General features: G+C 44.4%; 7 protein-coding genes across 7 annotated transcripts; 5 read left to right on the top strand and 2 right to left on the bottom strand.

Moving 5' to 3' along the window:
* Positions 1–4,719: 4,719 nt before the first annotated feature.
* On the bottom strand, positions 4,720–5,100 carry LOC308273474 (histone H2B type 1-F/J/L-like; the record flags this gene model as incomplete). Its single annotated transcript, XM_080710592.1, has 1 exon — positions 4,720–5,100. One exon carries the CDS (start codon positions 5,098–5,100, stop codon positions 4,720–4,722), a length of 381 nt encoding a protein of 126 aa, XP_080566718.1.
* Positions 5,101–5,414: 314 nt separating this feature from the next.
* Positions 5,415–5,807, top strand: LOC308273437 (histone H2A type 1; the record flags this gene model as incomplete). The annotated part of the gene is made up of 1 exon (XM_080710550.1): positions 5,415–5,807. One exon carries the CDS (start codon positions 5,415–5,417, stop codon positions 5,805–5,807), a length of 393 nt encoding a protein of 130 aa, XP_080566676.1.
* A 2,709-nt stretch (positions 5,808–8,516) lies between these two features.
* Positions 8,517–8,828, top strand: LOC308273008 (histone H4; the record flags this gene model as incomplete). Its single annotated transcript, XM_080710090.1, has 1 exon — positions 8,517–8,828. The coding sequence occupies one exon, from the start codon at positions 8,517–8,519 to the stop codon at positions 8,826–8,828; it is 312 nt and encodes a 103-aa protein (XP_080566216.1).
* A 4,594-nt stretch (positions 8,829–13,422) lies between these two features.
* Positions 13,423–13,803, bottom strand: LOC308273388 (histone H2B type 1-F/J/L; the record flags this gene model as incomplete). The annotated part of the gene is made up of 1 exon (XM_080710485.1): positions 13,423–13,803. The coding sequence occupies one exon, from the start codon at positions 13,801–13,803 to the stop codon at positions 13,423–13,425; it is 381 nt and encodes a 126-aa protein (XP_080566611.1).
* Positions 13,804–14,092: 289 nt separating this feature from the next.
* LOC308273041 (histone H2A type 1) lies at positions 14,093–14,485 on the top strand (the record flags this gene model as incomplete). The annotated part of the gene is made up of 1 exon (XM_080710146.1): positions 14,093–14,485. One exon carries the CDS (start codon positions 14,093–14,095, stop codon positions 14,483–14,485), a length of 393 nt encoding a protein of 130 aa, XP_080566272.1.
* A 1,203-nt stretch (positions 14,486–15,688) lies between these two features.
* LOC308272967 (histone H3.2) lies at positions 15,689–16,099 on the top strand (the record flags this gene model as incomplete). Its single annotated transcript, XM_080710020.1, has 1 exon — positions 15,689–16,099. The coding sequence occupies one exon, from the start codon at positions 15,689–15,691 to the stop codon at positions 16,097–16,099; it is 411 nt and encodes a 136-aa protein (XP_080566146.1).
* Positions 16,100–20,569: 4,470 nt separating this feature from the next.
* On the top strand, positions 20,570–20,950 carry LOC308272868 (histone H2B type 1-K; the record flags this gene model as incomplete). The annotated part of the gene is made up of 1 exon (XM_080709899.1): positions 20,570–20,950. One exon carries the CDS (start codon positions 20,570–20,572, stop codon positions 20,948–20,950), a length of 381 nt encoding a protein of 126 aa, XP_080566025.1.
* Between the last annotated feature and the right edge of the window lie 903 nt (positions 20,951–21,853).

Genomic DNA, 21,853 nt, shown 5'->3' with positions numbered 1-21,853 from the left:
GCGGAGACAGGTAGATGGTGCTGGTTCGAAGCCAGCCTCACTGGCTTAAGAGACCCTGTTTCTAAATAAAAATATATAAATAGGTCTGGGAGTATAACCCGGACGTAGAAGGGTTTCCAGAAACCCCGGTACCAACAAAAACAAAAACAAAAAAACCCTGCCCTCATTACAACTGAAGAAATGGAAACCCAAGAGGCTAAATGGCAAGTGCACTCTCACACGAGAACCCAAGTCTCTGGGAATCCTGTCCAAAGCTGTGTGTGTGTGTGTGTGTGTGTGTGTGTGTGTGTGTGTGTGTGTGTAGAAGTACAAGGTGGAGTGCCGAAGGCCAGCTAGTCCAATGGGGCGCTTGCTCGAGGTCGATGGTCTCAGTAAAGGTGGGGAAGGATAGAGTGATTTTCTTCAGATTCTTATCTGTAGCGGTTCTTTCCTAGGAAAATAATCCTATGATCGGCGCTTTAAAAAGAACCTGACATGGATCGATGCTTCTTGTGCAATCGAACACTTTATTTTGGACACAAGATTTTTTATATATTCCCCTCTCCCAGTGAATTTCTAGTAAAAAGAAGTGCAAAACACCCAAGGTACAAAAGAGAGATACACATGCAAATTACCAACCCTGAACAAGACAAAAGTAAAGCCTGGGATATTCCAGGTCTTTGTGTTTGAAATCAGTCCCATTATCTCAGGTGGGCCTTGTGCTCGGGAGCCCAGCCCCCTTTGGCCTTGCAGCTGCAGAGGCTTCTATTTGGCTAAAAGTTACACCCAAAATCCTTTGAAGAATTTAGTTTTTAGGATCACTTGAAGAATCCAGTTTTTTTCTTTAACCCTTTCTCGGAGCTCTCATTCCTAGGGCTTAGTCCAATGTCCTCCTTTATATATAATGGGGGACGAAGTCCGAGATTCCAGCTTTCATATAGTTATCGTCTGTGTTTCTTTATGATGATTTAAGGAATTTCGATGAATGTCTGCTGGATTTTGTCTGCAATACTATCCGCTGTCTGAAAACTTAAACAAACTCATGAAACAGTTTAGCAGATAAACATCAAGAAATAACATGAAGTCTTTAGATTTTAGTTGTCAGGTATATTTCTCTAGCAGCTGAGCATTTTCCCTCTTTTAATAATCCATATTCCTATCACTAACCTTCTGCAACTTTCTTTTCTGATTATCCTAATTCTCTCTTTCCCATTCGGGCCAATCTCAGGATAAGCTCTTCTTCATACAAAATACTTTCTTATTCTCACCATATTTTCTTTCTTTCTTTCATCTTTACACATCTATTTTATCTGTCCTTTGTTTTGACATAGCTATTTTTTAACCAGGTGGTGTCGCTGTAACTCCAGGCATCACTATTACTACGCTTAAAAGCCAAGGTCAAAGGTGGACTGGAATGCTGCTTCTAATTATCATTTGAACAAGGCTCATCTAATTACCATTTGAGCAAGGCTGAAAGTTTACTGGAAGGACGTGGATTCGATTTTCACTCACAGTCCTGATCTTTTTTCCACCGGAGCAATTTCATGTGGAAAGTTAAAAAGAATCATTACTAAAAGAATAATAGTTATGAAAGAATATCTAAGAGTGGAGGAGTTTTTTGGCCAGAGACGATGCCCTCTCTCCGGGCTAATCGCCGATGACTACATGGATTCTCACACATGTAGATGCCGAGATGGAGTGGGCAGCAAAGTCTTGGCAGTGGAGGACAGAACTGTTCTTCCATTCAACACAAATTTATTGAGTGCCTATTGCCTGCAATGGATACTCAAACAATACAGACCATAGCATACGTTTAGCTCTGTACAGTAGCAATTTTATTATGAAAAATAAACATCTTTTAGTCCCTGAAAGATAGGCAAAAACCCTTAGACTGTTTTAAATTCATTTCAAACAAGTATTACAATATAGGGCATATGTTGTTTAACTTAGAAGGGATAGAAGGATCCATATGCACAAAATATGCAAGAAGAGCTAAATATTCAGAATTAACAGGCACACAGAATTGAAGCACTCAGGAGGCCTGAAGTCAGGCACACGGTAGGGACACCTTGAATTCTATACTCAACAAAAAACACGAACCCCACAGCTGTTGTGGAGGCCAGTAAGGCAGGCCTGCTGGTCTCCACCCACCACCCCACTGGCTGACTGGGGGAGTGAGTGAGGGCCACCTGACAGGCGCAGAAATGCACCCACTTGATTCAGATCCTACGTGCACACTAAGGTGTTAATTTGCTCTTCCTTTCCCCTCTGCTCCTTGCTTGCTGTATGTTTTAATCAATTTAACAAACTGATTTGAGCATCTCACCACATAATCTGTGAGCCTTCCTGTGCCTGCCACATCTCCTGGGAGAGCTTGCATGGAATTGTGCTTAGAGGCTGTCAGGATGGAGAGAAGCCCCTCTACAGTGCCAAGAATATGGGGAGCCACCTTCAAGCAGAATCTGCAGGGAACAAGGAATATATAGCATATATACAAAATGCATTGACATACACAAAACTGCCAGAGATATCACAAAGATTTTGAAAGAAGCAGAGTAGCTGTGACCTTTATAAGAGCTGGAGGAACTGCAGAAACAAAATTCAGAGAGGGATTCAGGGAATTGCTGGGACACGAGAGGGCTCGAGAGTAGGTTGGCATTTGGATAGGTGGAGACGGACAGGTAAGACCATTTACTTCACAGGATTTCATGAAGCATGATTATTACCAATTCTGCGCATCTGTACCATGAAGAAAACAACTCAGATGAAATCATGTCAGTGTCCCCAAGTACTTCTTGGGAATTGGGGCTCTTCATTCGGACTTCAGTCGGCAGATTCAGGAGCAAGGATATCTTGTCTTGAGATTGGCTGCTGACTCTTAGCTAAAACCTCAAAAGTTTTCTGAATCCATGGATCCTTTTTAATGGCCTATGTCAATGTTTTTCTTTTCCTCCTCCCTATTGTCTAGAAAAACATTATTAGGAGTGTGGGTGTCTCACATATAGATTTTTCTTTACCTGAACTAGAGGAAGTTTGAAATTTCTTTTATCCAGGGTTCTTTCACTGTATCTATTTTCAGTATGATATTTGATATGTGAAAGAAAGTATAAATAATGCACACTTTAAAAGTGTAAAGCAAGCCAGGCACTGTGTGATACATACCTATAATTAATTATAACACATGGAGCCTGAGACCCAGCACTGCAGGTTCAAAGCTAGCACTGGTAACAATGTGACTCAGTTTCAAACTGGAGAAAAAACTAGGGCCGAGGGTATAGCTGAGGTAGAACACCCTTGGGTTTCATCCCTCAGTAACACACACACGCGCACGCGCGCGCATAAAGTAAAAATCAAATTATGTCAAACCAAGAGCAGACTTCTCACTGGACATAGAATGTGAGCTACAGTTTGCATTTGCCTCAAATGATATTGCATTGTGATTTTGCCTCAACAAATGAATTTATTCTTTACACAATAAACATGAGCTCGCTTCTATGTTTTGCTGTCAAGAAAACTGTTGTTCAGTTCTTGTTTATCTTCATTGCATGTGTACAGAATATTATGTAAACAACTAAAAGGTCAAACTGTCACTAGTGTACTAAATGGATACAGATTAACATCAGAAACCACCAAAGAAAATTCAGAGGACAGGTTCTCTGATTCTTAGCAGAGGGCAAATAATCTTAGCTGGACATGGTGTCCCACGCTTGTGATGCCAGCATTTAAGAAGCTGTGACAGGAGGATCGCAGTTTGCGAACACCCTCGGTTACTTGGTGAGGCCTTCTGGAACTCAAGTGAGATCCTGTTGCAATTAAGAAGAAAAAATAGGTAGGGCTGGGGGTGTAGCTCAGAGGTTTAATGCCCCTGGGTTCCATACCCATTACCACTAAAAAAAAAAAAAAAATAATAATAAAAGAATAATAAAAGAAAATCTTCAAAGTTGCCATCCCTAACAGCCCAAAACAGCGCTGATTTGTTTTGAATTGAGGAATTGGAGGGACATCCAGGAGGACATCCATCTGCTCTACTTTCACTTTAAAAAATTCCTTCCAATTACACAGCAAATCAGTGACAAACTGAAATGTACCACAGCAGGAGAAATGGAGCACAGAAACGAATCTAATCCATGAAGAATCTCACTGTAGACAAAGCAGTGGATAAAAAGGCAGTTCCGCAAGCACACTGCGCGCCAAGCACTCCTCATTCATAAAGAAACTGAAGACCTGTTTTGAAATTGCCCGCGGAGCGTCAGGATTGGCCACTGACACCGATCCCGCTAAAGACCCCAAACTGGACTATTGACTACTTTAATTGGAAAACTCAGCAGCAGCAGACCTCAGAAGACCTAAAGGCTACACTAACCTATTGCGGACCCCATTACCAAAGTGCACATTATAGGTCAACCACCTCTAACTTACTAAGTGTACTTCACTTTAATGCATTATTTTGCGGAACTGGGAATGCAAAGAGCATTAAGTACTCGAATACCTACAAGTACCCGAAATCCTCCCAACTACTGGAATTTTAAGTTTAACAGGTTTGCCTAAACTTTACTGAAACTACCTTTTAAACCGTCACCGTACCTCGCATATTGAAGCAAAACACTATCTTCAGTAAGACTGGAAACCCAAGAATGCGTACAGACAAACTTTGCAAAACTTTAGTGTCAGCTCTCTTTAAAAGGATTAAGTGGCTCTGAAAAGAGCCTTTGGGGTTGTACGAAGAACGGCAGGAGCCGCTCACTTGGAGCTGGTGTACTTGGTGACGGCCTTGGTGCCCTCGGACACCGCGTGCTTGGCCAGCTCCCCCGGCAGCAGCAGGCGCACGGCCGTCTGGATCTCCCGGGACGTGATGGTCGAGCGCTTGTTGTAGTGCGCCAGGCGGGAAGCCTCGCTGGCGATGCGCTCGAAGATGTCGTTGACGAACGAGTTCATGATGCCCATGGCCTTGGACGAGATGCCGGTGTCGGGGTGGACCTGCTTCAGCACCTTGTACACGTACACCGAGTAGCTCTCCTTGCGGCTGCGCTTGCGCTTCTTGCCGTCCTTCTTCTGCGCCTTCGTCACGGCTTTCTTGGAGCCCTTCTTCGGGGCGGGAGCGGACTTCGCTGGATCAGGCATTTTGAAGAAAGCTTGCACGACGAAGGAACGAAAAACAGCAACTAACAAAAAGCGAGACGCGTCATGAATATATAGAACTGCGTATGCAAATAAGGTGCAGTTAAGCTCATGTTCTAATTGGTGGCTAGTCATAAAAACGTCGACGCCACGTTTTGCCCAATCAGAGCGAAGAATTCTCAAAACCGCCTTCCTATTGGCTAAATTAAAGGTACAATCTTAGGCAACGGCAAGTCTCCTTTTTCGCGCCCAATAGAGATTATAAAAAGTGCCTCAAGCTTGGCTTTGACATCTGCTTGCAGCAACTTAAGGTCGTCATGTCTGGACGTGGCAAACAGGGTGGCAAGGCGCGAGCCAAGGCCAAGACCCGCTCCTCCCGGGCTGGGCTGCAGTTCCCCGTGGGCCGAGTCCACCGCCTGCTCCGCAAGGGCAACTATGCCGAGCGCGTCGGCGCCGGCGCCCCGGTCTACCTGGCAGCGGTGCTGGAGTACCTGACCGCCGAGATCCTGGAGCTGGCGGGCAACGCAGCCCGCGACAACAAGAAGACCCGCATCATCCCGCGCCACCTGCAGCTGGCCATCCGCAACGACGAGGAGCTCAACAAGTTGCTGGGCAAAGTGACCATCGCGCAGGGCGGCGTCCTGCCCAACATCCAGGCGGTGCTGCTGCCCAAGAAGACCGAGAGCCACCACAAGGCCAAGGGAAAGTGAGGTCTGTTGCAGTTTTACAACGCATACCTTCTGTTCACACCAAAAGGCTCTTTTCAGAGCCACCTACTTTTATCACGAGGAAGAGCCATGCTACAGCTTTGTATGGGAAAGTGAATCACAAAGTTCCTTATAAATAGCAAGGGCACTAAGTTGTCAACTATAGAATCTCTTTACACAAGCATGGTGGCATTGAGTCCTTGAATTCTAGAAGTAAAATTCAGAGGTAGGCAGTTTAAAAGAAATTGTCCCGCCCATAAACTTGTGTTTCCCCGTGTTTCATCCAGGGAAGCCGGCTTGAGCAGAGAGTGCATTATGTACTGAACTTTTTTCTGTTGAGTGGACTACAGTACGTAGAGTGAGTTAATGAGTGAAGGGCACTCAGTTAAATGAGTATGTTATAATATTTGAGGAAGTAAACTGGAGGCAGCAATCTAAACATCAGGGGTTCTAAACAGCAAGATTCTTAAAGCTTCATTTCATCCGGGAATAGCTTGAACTGCGTGGGTAGTTGCTGCTTTCTCCAACCTGCAGAAGACCTCACTTTAAATAAACATTGCTGGTTAATAGAACTACTAATAAAAAAGATGAGACTCTTGGGGTGACGAATCCATTCCTCAACTCCAGAACTCGGGATCAGCAGCGGTGTCCTTGGCTAACGTGACAGAAATAATTTCATCACGGGCCAGAGGCTGAGGTAGATTTAAGAAAGTAGGAAATACACATTCAAGAGAGAATGGGGGCCATCTCGAGCAATACCTTGGAAAACGCAGGGCTCGCAGGGAACTTTTACCCAGGGTTGGCTAGAGAAGGTATGAGGGTGATCTCAGTCCAGTAGTCCCAAGGCAGTTTCTGGTGATCGGCTCATTCATAGGGCCCTCAGGCGGATTGAGGTCTTATTATCTGATTAACAAATTAGAGTGGTTTAAATGGAGCTGAGGGCTCTTCTTAGTCAACTAAAGTTTGTTGAATAGAAAAACTTAAAAGTAATAGGCAGCTCCTGTGCAGCTTTAACATTTTTATTACAAAAGCAGTAAGAAAGAGAGAAGGAAAAGGCAAGCTGGTACACATGTTGGAGAGCCCCTAAATGGAACTCTCTTTTTTTTTTTTTGGGACCTCAGCTTTTAAATAGATTTTGTATTGGTATCTTCTTTTCAGCGTTTACCAAGGCTAGTAACTTATTTCTTAGGCAGGTGGTGCCTCTTTGTCTCTGGACAGTGCACTTGGTAAGTGCAGGGGTTAATAATCTACCTGGCTTTTGCCTCTATTGTATTTAGGCAGTACTGATTGCTCATCAACTAGAGGTGCTTCCAAGCAGTACACAAAGTTTACCTTTCTTATAGCCAGGCCAGGTTACAGGAGAGGAGATAAACAGAGGCACTGATTGCTTCAATTGAATCAAAAACTTTTACTATAGAGAGGGAAGCTGCTTCCCCTCCCTGCCTGAGTGCCTGCACAGCACCCAGGCCCTGACTACTTTTTACGTTTTTTAAACACCAAAGCAATTTTCTAATACCGGCACAGTGTCCTATAAACTATGATTTATTATTACTATTATTATTTTGCGGTACTGGGGATGGAACCCAGGGACAATCTACCTCTGAGTGAGACCCCCCAGCCCTATTTATTTTTATTTTTATTTTTATTTATTTACCTTTTTTTTTTGCGGTACTGAAGATTGAACTCAGAGGTATATTGCCTTGATCTATATCCCCATCCCAATTTTATTCTTTATTTTGAAACAGGGTCTCACTTAGCTGCGGAGGGCCTCACTAAATAGCTGAGGCTGTTCCTCCAATCCAGATCATCCTCTCAGCCTCCCAAGTACTGGGATTACAAGTTTGTGCCAGCATGCCCGGCTCATATACATATTATTAAAGTTGTATTTTCCTTTTCTGTTCCTGTTTGTCTTTCTTGTATCCTATATCAAAATAGCTTGAATAATTTGGAGGGCCAGTGCTTTGGTGAAAGCAGGGACTCATGAAAAGGCTCAAGAACTAGGGTTAGAGTTATTAGAGAGCCCCCAACAATACATACAAATTTCTGAGGTCCCCACAAAAGGCATTTCTAACCTCTTTCCCCTAAGGTCTTGTTTTGTATGAATATAGCTATCTCCTGCTGTTCCAGACTTTTATCTATTTTGCATATTGTCTCAGTTCATATGAAAATATCAGCTTTACTGATGTTAAGTAATGTTTGAGTTGGGTTTTAGGAAAGAGGGGCCATTTCATGTGATAATCTTCCAATTACAGGTTTAGCTGTTAGGGCACTGAAGAAGCTACTTTAACGTTGATTATTCTGAACTAAAGGAAATTGAGAACCAGCCAACACGGAAAAACCTTATTTGACCTTCAAACACACAAAATATAGATTTCTCCTTGGCTAAAGGAAACTTACATTTATAAAGAAAATTCTCATCAGGAAAGGTATCTAGACCAGATAGCTACTCAGAGATGTTTATCTCCTAGAAGACAGTATCCTGTATAATAAAGCAATCTTTACTAGCTTTCATTTCCTTTCATTTGTATCCAAAAAGCCGCCAAGCCTTTTTTTTTTTTTGGCTTGTTAGTTTTCCCTCCCCCCCCCCAACAAGAATGGGCGGGACTTCCCGCTCCTTTCTTCCGGTTCTCAATTCGGTCCGTTAAGAGCGTATAAAGGAGGATTTCAACCACAGCCGGCTCATCAGTTCGTTGTTCTGATTCTCTAGCAGCGATGTCTGGACGAGGGAAAGGGGGCAAGGGCTTAGGCAAGGGGGGCGCCAAGCGCCACCGCAAGGTCCTGCGAGACAACATCCAGGGCATCACCAAGCCCGCCATCCGCCGCCTGGCTCGCCGCGGCGGCGTCAAGCGCATCTCCGGCCTCATCTACGAGGAGACCCGCGGGGTGCTGAAGGTGTTCCTGGAGAACGTGATCCGCGACGCCGTCACCTACACCGAGCACGCCAAGCGCAAGACCGTCACCGCCATGGACGTGGTCTACGCGCTCAAGCGCCAGGGCCGCACGCTCTACGGCTTCGGCGGCTGAGTCACCGTGAGGTCTCCAGTCTTCACACAAAGGCCCTTTTCAGGGCCGCACTTGCTCGCTGAGGAGCCCGACACTAGGCGACTGCTTCCATTTCCAAATATGTCCTACTCTACGTTTCTGCGTATATGTACTCTGGCTATCTTGGTACTACCTTAAATATTTCCCCCCGCTCTAGCCTCAAATAGCATTGATAAGAAACAACAAAGGTTACCAACAATACTAAAGCTTGTAACTTCTCAAACGCCCTTGGTTAATTGGATTCTCTTTCCAGCTTCACCTCCACACCTTACTACTTTGTGAATATGGCTTCACTAATTTACTAGACATGGTTTCACTAGTTTATTATTGTTGGGCTGGAGCTTGAAATCCTTTTTATCTCAGCCTCCCAAATACTGAGCTTACAAACAACGTGCCACTATAATACCCGCCTTAACTGGTTCTTAAACCAATTAAATCACAATCTACCCATTATCAACTGTTCAGCTCGCGGCATTTGCTTTTTACTAGAAAAAAATTAATGAAATTTTTTTGGTGATACTAGGGGTGAGACCTAGGGGCTTTCTATCTCCGGGCTATACTCCCAGACCTATTTGATACTTTATTTGGAAATGGTCTGGTCTCACGAAGTTGCTGAGAGCCTCACTTAGTAGCTGAGGCTGGCTTTGAAACCGTGGGATCCTCCCGTCTCGGCCTCCCAAGCACTAGATTTACAGGCGTGCATCACCACGCCCGACCTAATAAATGAATCATTTGAAAGCTATATCTTGGCTATAGAAGTCTAATAGGCTAACATGACATGTCTAAAATAAAACCTTGGCTAGTTCCCTCCCAATTAAAATATATAACCTGGGCGTGATGGCATACACCTTAATCCCAGTACTTGAAGGGCTGAGATAGCAGGATCTCAAATTCGAGGACAGCCTTAGCAAAGTAATGAGACACTAAGCAATCTAGCAAGACCCACGCAGTTTTATTTTGCTTGCAGTACTGGGAATGGAACCCAGGGGCATTCTACCTCCGACCCTATTTTTTATTCTTTATTTTGAAACAGGGTCTTACTGTTGCCAAGGGCCTTCCTAGGTACTTTACTGCTTAATCGTGTCTCAACCTCCCAAATGATGGGATTACAAGTGTGAGCCCCCACGCCTGGTCTCACCTAGGGGGTATAGTTCAGAGGTAGAATGTTTCTGGGTTCACATGATTGTACCCATTTTTACTTCTAAAGCCAAGGGCATTCCACCTCTGAATAGACTCCCCAGCCCCATATTTCTTTTATTCTTTCTTTATTTATTTACAAACACGTTCTTTTCTGCTAAAATAATGAGGCTGGGCTCAAACCTAAGATCCTCCTGTGTCAGCCTCTTAATTACTGGGGTTACAGAGGTGGACCACTATGCCCAGCCCAATCTTATATTTTAAAACTATCCATTTAGCTGGGTGTGGTGGCTCAGACTTGTAATCCCAGCATTTGGGAGGCTGAGCCAGAAGTTCAAGGATCGAGGACAGCCTCAGCTACCTAATGAGGCCCTTTGCAACACAGTAAGAAAGACCTTGTTTCAAAATAATGAAAGAAATAGGCTGGACGTGTAACTCTGAGGTAGAATGCTCCTGGGTTCCATCCTGGTACCACAAAAACAAAATAAAAACTATCTATTCAGGTGTTAATAACTAATTTTTTTCCTCATACTTAATTCAACTCTTAAACTCCCTTGGTTCATCTTCAAAATAAAATGTTGGGGAATACATGGTCAATTTAAACCCTCTGCGGTAAGGGGAAGAAATGGGTAAGTTAACAGGGTAGGTAAGATGTTCGCAGATCCAGGCCTGCAGAGGGAGTGCCACATACTATGTATGGTCTGCAGCAGCAGCGGCACTAAGCAGATACTGCAATTTGGATGAGTAGGAGATGCGTGCATAGTAATTAGAGGACAAAGGTGATCATCCAAGCTGGAAAAGCTGGTTTGTCTCAAGGTAATGGAAGTCAGACATATTTCGGCAAAGCTCCACACACCATACTAATGAATGGTTTTGTCTCTTTACTGAGAAACTATGTAGGAAAAACTGTATGTACGCTTCCTCTGGGAACCATGATACAAAGTGGCTGCCGTCGTATCCAGCTGAATTCACATAGTAGGCCTCTACCTGCTGTTCACTTGAAGCTGCCATTTGGTTTATTTCCTCATGACCTCATGTAACTTGCTGGCCCTCCCTCCACCTCCTCATCTCAAAAGTGAGGAGACTGTTGTTTAGAAAATTAGAGTTAAAGGAAGTAAACCTAAATATAGCCTATCATTTAGTAAGATTCAATAAATGTTAAGTAGATTCATTATTATCTGTAGAAAATACTGGTTTGTCACATAAATTACTCTACCAACCCAGGGAGAGCTGAACAATCAAAGGGTTCACACCCCTAAAAGCATAGGGCCTGAGGCTAAAGCCCTGTCTTTAATTTCTTGCACTAATCAGTAGTTGTGTGTTCACTTAAGTGATGCTAAACACAAAATGCTGAAATGCTGCCATCTCTGTCAGGACAAAACCCAGTCATAGTAGATAAGTCATGAATATTCACTAAATGAACGAAAAAAGGAAATTCTCTTCCCTCCCAGGCTCATCATCCATAATACCTCTCTCAATCAACCTCTCTCTCTCTCTCTCTCTCTCTCTCTCTCTCTCTCTCTCTCTCTCTGTACTGGGGATGGAACCCAGAAGCATTCTACCTCTGAGCTATACCCCCAGCCCTATTTTTTATTCTTTATTTTGAAACAGGGTCTCAGTGAGTTGCCAAGGGCCTCACTATAAGTAGCTGAGTCTGTCTGCCAACCGAGATCCTGTCTCAGCCTCCCGAATGCTGGGATTACAAGCATGCGCCATCAAGCCCGGCTCATAAATTCTTTCTTGACCACTCAGTTGCAGAAGCTGCAACCTGTACCTCATTCCAGATCGTTCTTCCTCACCTGCAACTCCCTTTCTCCTACTCGTCCTGATGCAGGTTGCTGCTTTGTGCATCTCTAATTGTTCCATGGTTCCCGCCATGGAAGGACGCTGCTCCCTGCAGTTCCTGAGTTATTCCATTATTTCTACCACGGAAGGTCACTGCTCTAGGGCAGCTTCCCAACACTGGTCTTTCTTGTATGACAATGACATAACATCTGATATAATAATTTTAAGAGATTTTAATAATTGGGGGAGTTGGGGAGGAGGTTAGAGATGACAATTCTCTTTCCTTCTGTAAGCAGGGCCTTGCATATATAGGGGGGAAAAAGACAAAATGTCATAGAAGTTAATCAAACACAACCTAATAATTGTAACCAGCTACAATAAAGGTCAGTGAGGCAGGCAGGCATGTATCGAGCTTGGAGGAAGTATTCTTGGGTGGAGATGACAACAGAGATGCCTCAGAGATCACTCCAGGTCCCTTGGAATCTGTCCACTTGCAGACAAATCCCACCCAACCAAATACCATGTGTTCAAACTGAGCGGTTCCAAGATAATAATCTCAGTGTGTGCATTCTAAGATGGCCCTCGACAGAAAGCCTCTGGGTTCAAACCCTAATACCAAAAAAAAAAAAGAAAAAAGAAAAAAACAATCCGAATTGCGCCTTCCCGTGGTAGATACATTTCTGATCATTTCAGCCCCTTAGGATCTTAAGCCCCCTCTGGCCCATCTTGCCCAGCGGTTTCAACCTCCAGCAATTCTAAACAATTCTTCCAGTCTGCTCAGCTCTAACCTGGCTACCTAGAGGTTCCATTTTGTTCCTGCCCAGTTTCTATTTATTATCCTATTTTGTTCAAAGATGCCAAAGACTTTCCCATTACAAGCCTTTCTTAGCACATAAGGCCAATTTGCAGAATAAATGAGTGAAAAAGTGTGGTGAAAGAAAAGCAACTCAAGATGTACCTTAAGAACAAACACGCTGGTCACACCTTTCTTCCCTGTAACCCACACTAATCCTTTACTTGAGCAGATGTCACAGTTCTATTAGCTCTAGCTAGTCCCAAACTAGAGATGCTTTTAGGCAGCCTAACTCAGCACCGCAAAAAAAGGTGCCTAACACAATGCAAATAATGGCCATTTAATTCCTTTAAGAATGGTCACTCAATGTAGATAGTACTGGGTTCAACCTGTGGGAACACCGTATATAAATATAAATAGGTGCAACCTTAGCAAACAGGATAATCAAGTTATGCTGCCTACTAAAGATCAAGTCTTCAGTCGGAGGACAACACTAAAAGGATTACCTAGCTGGATATGTCGTAGCTTATAAAACGCAGTTTCGGTGGGAAGCAAATAACCAAGAAACACGAGATCGCTTTGTAACCTCCATCCGCAGCAAGGCATCCTCCGAGAGGTACCTGAAATACCACAGGCCTAGCAATGTGCAGAGGAATTCGCCGCGGAATTAAGTCAAGAAAATTATTTAGTGCAAAAATGAAGCAGACGTAGAGTCCCAAACAGCGATCTAGAAACAGCACCCCATACTGATTGGAAAATGTAGTTTCTATTTTAGAGGAACAGCGAGGTAGCTCTTTTTCAAGAAATGTGGGTGGCTCTGAAAAGAGCCTTTGGGGTTGTACGAAGAACGGCAGGAGCCGCTCACTTGGAGCTGGTGTACTTGGTGACGGCCTTGGTGCCCTCGGACACCGCGTGCTTGGCCAGCTCCCCGGGCAGCAGCAGGCGCACGGCCGTCTGGATCTCCCGGGACGTGATGGTCGAGCGCTTGTTGTAGTGCGCCAGGCGGGAAGCCTCGCTGGCGATGCGCTCGAAGATGTCGTTCACGAACGAGTTCATGATGCCCATGGCCTTGGACGAGATGCCGGTGTCGGGGTGGACCTGCTTCAGCACCTTGTACACGTACACCGAGTAGCTCTCCTTGCGGCTGCGCTTGCGCTTCTTGCCATCCTTCTTCTGCGCCTTCGTCACGGCTTTCTTGGAGCCCTTCTTCGGGGCGGGAGCAGACTTGGCAGGCTCAGGCATGATGAGGAGAGAACAGCAGAAATGAAACTACGACTCAAGAACCTCGCCTATATTCACAGAGGGATATGCAAATGAGGCGTAGTAGCGTTCTCTGGTGATTGGTGGTTAAGCTTTTATGACGTCAATGCCAATTTTGTCCAATCAGAGTACGCGTCCTATACCTAGTTTCATTGGTCAAAATGAAAACATAAACTGACCAATCGTACAACTTACATTTCGCGCTCAGTGGAGGATATAAATAGTGAAGAATTCCACCTTCAGCTCTAGTCATTCTCACAGACTAAGCATCATGTCTGGACGCGGTAAACAGGGCGGCAAAGCGCGCGCTAAAGCAAAGACCCGCTCGTCTCGGGCTGGGCTGCAATTTCCCGTCGGCCGGGTTCACCGTCTGCTTCGCAAAGGCAACTATGCTGAGCGTGTAGGAGCTGGCGCGCCGGTCTACTTAGCTGCTGTGCTGGAGTACCTGACCGCCGAGATCTTAGAGTTGGCCGGCAACGCAGCCCGTGACAACAAGAAGACCCGCATCATCCCGCGTCATCTGCAGCTGGCCATCCGCAACGACGAAGAGCTCAACAAGCTGTTGGGCAAGGTGACCATCGCGCAGGGCGGCGTCCTGCCCAACATTCAGGCCGTGCTGCTTCCCAAGAAGACCGAGAGCCACCACAAGGCCAAGGGAAAGTAGAACCTGCTTGAATCTACGCGAACGCCATAGCCAGACCAAAGGCTCTTTTCAGAGCCACTATACAAGATTTTGGAAAGAACTGGGCACAGATTTACTTGTTCCTTCCACTTTGTCGTTTTGACTTTGCATATGAAGCCTAGATTTTGAGCTGACACGGAATCAGGGTGCTTAAATTTGTTCAATATTTGAGTTCACCAAGACTTCAAACTGCTTGCAAAAAGCAAACTAGTTAATGTGTCTGTTAGCGGTCTTGATAACTTTCGGGGTTATTAGTAAAAGATCCGGAATCTTAGCACGCGGCCCAAAGACAAGATTGTTGCCACACAGTTCTGAAGTATTTTCAGTGTCTTAACCCACACGAGTTTTTCTAGTTAGGATGCACATACTTTTAGGGGACTACTGAGGATGGAACCCAGAGGCATTCTACCTCAGCTACACTCCCAACCCTATTTTTTTTTTTTTCTCTCAATTTAAAACGGTCTGAGTTGCAAAGGGCCTCACTAGCTGAGGCTGTCCGCGAACCTCGCTTCGCCTGTCTCAGCCTTCCAAATTCTGGGATAACGGGTGGGCAGGATTTTGGGGACAGTAAATCTTGCTGTGTGGTTTTTATTTCAAAGTGAGATCTGTTGTGTAAGAATATATTAAATAATTGGACCTGGATTCCTTACATACAGATTGGGTTTCCTTGAACAATGAAGTCATTCAATTTTAAGTGTTTGAAGGGTAGAAAATTTAGGATCGGGATATATAGCTTCACTGACAAACACGACAGGTACTGTCAATTATCACAGAAATTGGAAGTCCAAAAATGCTATACACATACACTACACTGAATTTTTAACTAGTGCAAAACAATTAGCAACCTTACATATTAAAATACAAAAATATATAAAATATAGCGTGTTTTAATCAAATTATTAATTTTTTTCTGGTGTTATTTTGTTCTACTGTGGCTCCCAGAAAAATATATATATATCTTGTGCATTTATTCCAACTGAAAATATCAGGTATAAAACAATGGAGGGAATGGGAAAACTGGCTATAAACAAAACTATCAAGGGATTTAAAATAAAACAAAATTTAAAGTCTTTGACCAATCCGGTAACAGTTGGGAAGGCATGGCCTAGTTTTGTCCAATCAGCATCAAGCTCTGCCTATAAATATGGGCCAACTTGTTCTCCTGGGTTGTTATTCCTGCAAGCCATGGCTCGTACGAAGCAGACTGCCCGTAAGTCCACCGGCGGCAAGGCGCCCCGGAAGCAGCTGGCCACCAAGGCGGCCCGCAAGAGCGCGCCGGCCACGGGCGGCGTCAAGAAGCCCCATCGCTACCGCCCCGGCACCGTGGCGCTGCGCGAGATCCGCCGCTACCAGAAGTCCACCGAGCTGCTGATCCGCAAGCTGCCGTTCCAGCGCCTGGTCCGCGAGATCGCGCAGGACTTCAAGACCGACCTGCGCTTCCAGAGCTCGGCCGTGATGGCGCTGCAGGAGGCGAGTGAGGCGTACCTGGTGGGGCTGTTCGAGGACACCAACCTGTGCGCCATCCACGCCAAGCGCGTCACCATCATGCCCAAGGACATCCAGCTGGCGCGCCGCATCCGCGGGGAGAGGGCATGAGCTCCACACCCCTGCCCATATACCCAAAGGCTCTTTTCAGAGCCACTCTCAAGTACTCGTAAAGAGAACTGCTTGCACTGTACGTTTGTGTTGAAACGTCCTGAGCTTTTTGTATTTCCAAGGTTCCCTTCTTAGCCTGTGAGTAGTTGGGTAGTATGCAGTGTTCTGGGTCGAAGGGCAGCAATGGGACGTTAATTGACTTAAAATAGTGCGTTCCTGTCAAGGAACCGTCATTGCCTCCCACTTCACCTGGAAGTACCTCAAAGCTTGGACATTTTTCTGAACCTGAGCGATACCTTTAGCTGAACTTGTCCTATTTTAGCCCATTCAGTAGTTGGTGACGTTTTGAGTACCTTGAGTAATTACATATACAAATATGTGCATTAGCTTTTAGCCCCCTTGCACAAGAGAACACAGGTTCTGTAGACCTATATTAGCAGTGACTAAAGAATAATGAACTGTATCCAAAATCAGTTTGTCTTAAGCCTATTACAGGTCTTACAGATGATAAAAATGCCCAAGATTTTGCCTAATGTTCCTCTCATTAAAATTTTTGTCTGACAACGGTCATTAAATCCCTACTTATTTTTTACATTGTTTTATAATAAATTTCTTATACCAGTGATTTATTTGACTAGTTTGTCTAATCTACAATTCAGGTTCATTTTCAAAGGAAGAATTTTCATTTACTTGCGTACCACCAGTACTGTACATTTCAATGTTTTTATTGAAAAATGAGTCTATGCGTGCAATAATAGGGGGGAAAAAAAACAATGTGGAAGATCTCAAATGTAAATGAAGCAAAAACACCTGCTAAACATGCTAAAACTAGCCTCTCACAGACCGTAACAGGCATGCCCTACATTCCAAATTTTAAGTGTCCATAACCTTTCTTCACCTTCCATTCTCATCTAAGCATGAAAGACTACCTGACAAATTGACTTGTGTACATACATCATCATTTCCAGCTCTTGTCAGTTTGTGAAAGAGAAAAATCATGGAATTCTACAAAGCAATTTGAATTCTTTCACCTGGTGGTTTGTGTTTGCTACTCAGTTATGGGAACTGACTGTATTCTCAATGCATTATTTTGAAATTAGATAACAAGATCAATACTGCAGTAATTACAATGTGTTTATGCCTTGGAAATAAAGCCTACATGGTCTCTACATAAGAAATTCTGAATGATTTGAGTATTTACAATGTTAAACTAATGTTCTAACACTTTCTGTTGGAATCAACACCTTAAACAAAATAAATCAAGTATTTCTCTCAAGAATTAGCTCTCTGAAGCCTGGCGTGGTGGCACATGCTTGTAATCCCAGTACTTGGGAGGCTGAGACAGGAGGATCGCTGTTCATGAACAGCCTCAACTACTGAGGCCTTCTGCAACTTAGTGAGACCTCCTTGCTTCAAAATAAAGAATGAAAAATAGGGCTGGGGGGTGTAGTTCAGAAGTAGAATACCCCTAGGTTCCATCCCCAGCATCACACACACACACACACACACACACACACACACACACACACACACACAGAATTCGCTCTCCTCTGAAATGGAAGCTGCATTGTTTTGGAAGGAAGCAATGCCCATAACTGAGGGGTGTGTGTGGGGGTGGGGGGGCGGGGGGGGATGTCTGCTGATCTAAACTAAGGCCAATTGCTAAGCAGATTGGTATTCTTGAATGTGTAAGCAGTATATTCTTTTCTTCTGGGCTGAGAAACTAAGAGCTATTAACTTAGAAAGGGCCACACTGAGGCTGAGACAGGAGGCTCGCACAGGTTCGAAGCCAGCCTTAGCTTCTTAGGGAGGCTCTCTGGGAGTATAGCCTGGAGGTAGAAAGCCCCTGGGTGGGCCACACAAATGTACAGGTTTGCAGTGATCAATACCCCTGATGGCTGGATAAGGCACTCTCTCCTGGAGATTTGGAGCTAATATACACCTCCCATTTAACTATTCAGGTACAGTGAGTAATTACTTATATGTACATGCATATCTGGTCTCTGAAGTATTCCATATGCTGACAACCGTCTGGTAATCTAGCCAAACTCTTTCTGAGCATCCTTCTAGTTAAATTCTTTCTGAACTTTGAGCATCCTTCCTTCTGTCTTCCCATTTAGGAATTGAGTTTTACTATAGAAAAGGTACCCAAAAATGGACGCTGCGTGATGCCAGATTATTTGGCTTCATGCTAAAGGACAGTGATTCTATTTGCTGTTATAGAAATCATTGAGGAAGTAAGTGTGAAATGGACATAAAGACTTGGGGTAATTAGCATATAAAAAGTATTTAAATCTAGAATGGCTTACAAATCTCTTCTGGCTTTCTCTTATAACTTTTCCTTTATTGCCAATATTAAATTTCTTGTCATTTGACTTATCAGAGCCACAAGTCTTCGGTGATACGCATTCTCTGCTGGATCTCCATACTTTTCTCCAATTTCCAATTTCCTTTAATCCTCAAATCAGATGATATCTTCTACAAATTTCATTCCTTTATGTTTCTCTCATTCTGTGCTTACTCTGGTTATTTTTGCTACAGTATTTTAATTATTTGCTTTTATGATTTCTTTCCATTAGATTGTTGGTTCTTTAGGGCAGGAACTTTGTGTCCGATTAATGATATATCTTTAACGCATAGCATCTAAGTGTGATCAAATTGATTTTGAAAGAATGAGTTAAATCAGAACTTAATGGGAAAAAGAAAAGGTTTTGTGCCAAAATATTCTGAGATGGCAAAACTGAAATGTGGCATAAATGTCCCATCCTTAAGATTCCATACAGACATATAAAACATTACAAGTCTTTGACCTCACTATTTTTCCAGTTGAGGGTTCCACCTACTAGTTAGTGCTCTTGGAATCCGCTTTAACAAGAATACAGTAACATCATTATTAAAACCAAATTTGGACTGCCATACTTGGGCAATTACTCAAGTACAAAAAGGTGAATTATAATTCCATGAAGAATAAAACTAGTCAGTATCAGAACACAACTTATACTTTTTTTTTCTTTTTTTTTTCTTTCTTTCTTTTTTTTTTTTTTTTTGCGATACTAGGGATGAAACCCAGGGGCATTCTACTGCCGAGCTACACCTCCAGCCCTAGTTTTTATTCTTTATTTTGAAACAGGGTTTCATTGAGTTGCAATGGGCCTCATTTAGTAGCTAAGGCTGTCCACACAACATGATCCTCCTGTCTCAGCCTCCCAAATGCTGGGATTACAAGCGTGTGGCATCACGCCCAGCTCTTATACCGTTTTAAAGGCTTGTTTGTTGTGGCACTGGGGATAGAATCCAGGGGCATTCTACCTCCGAGCTACACTACCAGCCCTACTTTTTATTATTTTTTTGAAACAGGGTTTCATTGAGTTTTGCAAAGGGGCTCATTAAGAGGAGCTGAGGCTGTCTTCGAATTCAGATCCTCCTGTCTCAGCCTCCCAAATGCTGGGATTACAAGCGTGCGCCACCAAACCCGGCTGGTTGAAATGTTTTTACTTGTACCATTTGAAAGGTTTTAATCCTTGAATTTAAATTTAAACTTTTGCTGTAACTAAATTAAATTACTTCATCATTGTACATTGTAGTGTTATTTGAGCAAATACTTGCTCAGCCTCATGTTGCTCACAATTACCTAAGAAAAAAGGCTTAAGTCTGGCAAAGTGGACAGGAAGGAGACTTAAGGCATTTTATGATCGGACTCACCCAGAATTATTACACATAAAGAAAGCAGAATAGTGTTGGGTTTTTTTGTTGTCCACCCCCCTTACTACAAAAATGGCCCTGAAAAGAGCCTTTTTCCAAGGCACTTTTAAGCTTAGTAATTAGGTTCCTAGCGTTGTGGTGGCTCTATCTTCTTGGGCTAAAAGCAGGGCCTGGATGTTGGGCAGGACGCCGCCCCGAGTCACGGTCACCTTGCCCAGCAGCAGCGGATGGCCAGCTGCAAGTGGCGCGAGACATAAGAGTTTTCTTCTTGTCACCGGCCGCGTTTCCCGCCATTTCCAGGATTTCAGCCATCACGTACTCCAGGATCGCAGCCAAGTAGACCCCCGCGCCGGCGCCAACTAGCTCAGCAAAATTGCATAACAGGCTGCGGACCGACCCCAAAGAAACTGCAACCCCGCCGGGTGAGAGGGGATCTTAGCCTTAGTTCGCGCTTTGGCGTTCTGCTTACAACCAGATATGGCCAGAAACCAACTTTCCTGAACAACTAGGGCTGAAAAAAAAAACGAATTCTGCAAGGTTTAGACTCCACTGAGCGCGAAAAGGAATCTGCATGATTGGTTGTTTTTGTTTTCATTTAGACCAATGGAACGAGTTGTAGGACGTATACTCTGATTGGATAAAACTGAAACATGACGTCAAAAATCTATCAACCAATCACGAGAGACTGCTACTACACCTCATTTGCATAACGCTCTATAAATAGAGGCGAGATTGGTGGTGTTCTTTCTGTTCTACAAACCTCCAGTCATGCCAGAACCGGCGAGATCTGCTCCCGCCCCGAAGAAGGGCTCCAAGAAAGCCGTGACCAAGGCGCAGAAGAAGGATGGCAAGAAGCGCAAGCGCAGCCGCAAGGAGAGCTACTCGGTGTACGTGTACAAGGTGCTGAAGCAGGTCCACCCCGACACCGGCATCTCGTCCAAGGCCATGGGCATCATGAACTCGTTCGTGAACGACATCTTCGAGCGCATCGCCAGCGAGGCTTCCCGCCTGGCGCACTACAACAAGCGCTCGACCATCACGTCCCGGGAGATCCAGACGGCCGTGCGCCTGCTGCTGCCCGGGGAGCTGGCCAAGCACGCGGTGTCCGAGGGCACCAAGGCCGTCACCAAGTACACCAGCGCCAAGTGAGCGGGTCCTGCCGTTCTTAACCCAAAGGCTCTTTTCAGAGCCACCCACTACTTGAGAAAGAGCTGGTGCACCTTCCCTTAATTTAAAACAACCTTGCTAACCACCGAAGCTCTTGAGTGAGTGCACTAAGGCCATGGCTGCTCGCCATCCTGCGCTTGGTTCGCTCCGCTTAGGTCATGGGTCACGTTCTCCAAGAACACCACCCTGCAGCTCTCCTGGGTAGGTCCTGAGCGTTACCAATTGTAAGAGAATGACTGGAAGGCTACACGAGCAGGGGGTTCGCTGTTAGAAAAAGGCCTCAAAAAGTCGCAAAGGGGAACTCAAGGCCGTTTTGCGAAAGTTGTGCTGTTTTTAGTACAGGACTGCTGAGCTTTGCAAGAGTTCCCGCGGATTCTAACGGATAAAAAAGCCTGACGATCACAGCGAAAACACCTACATATTTTCAAAAATGCTCCTCTGGGGGGCGACAGAGTCCGGTTTGTAGATTGGCGGCTCGAGAATACATATTTGTCACAAGAAAATAATGCTTGAATGGCGCATTTACGGGCCCCATGGTGTAATGGTTAGCACTCTGGACTTTGAATCCAGCGATCCGAGTTCAAATCTCGGTGGGACCTTGCAATCGTTTTGGTTTTACCCCTTTAAACCTAGAGCCGCCTTTTAATGCAGCCCACCTGATCTTAAGAGCAGTAATTGTTTTAGTCAGTCCTCAGAAATCTACGAGAGGACCCCAGTCCTGAGACCGGGGTCCGGATTCAGGTAATGAGAGGCACATCTTCCTAGTGTCTGTTTTGATTCCTAGAAAGGAATATGTATAGGTCTAAAAGAAATGCCTGTTTGTAAATGAATGCTCATATTAACTAAACACTAATGCCTTTCTGATCTGAAGGCAGTAAACTTGGA

This window comes from Muscardinus avellanarius (genome assembly GCF_963383645.1).
Source record: "Muscardinus avellanarius genome assembly, chromosome: 14".
Classification (NCBI taxonomy): Eukaryota; Metazoa; Chordata; class Mammalia; order Rodentia; family Gliridae; genus Muscardinus; species Muscardinus avellanarius.
Note: the sequence above shows the minus strand (reverse complement) of the source record. Positions and strands in the feature narration are given on the sequence as shown.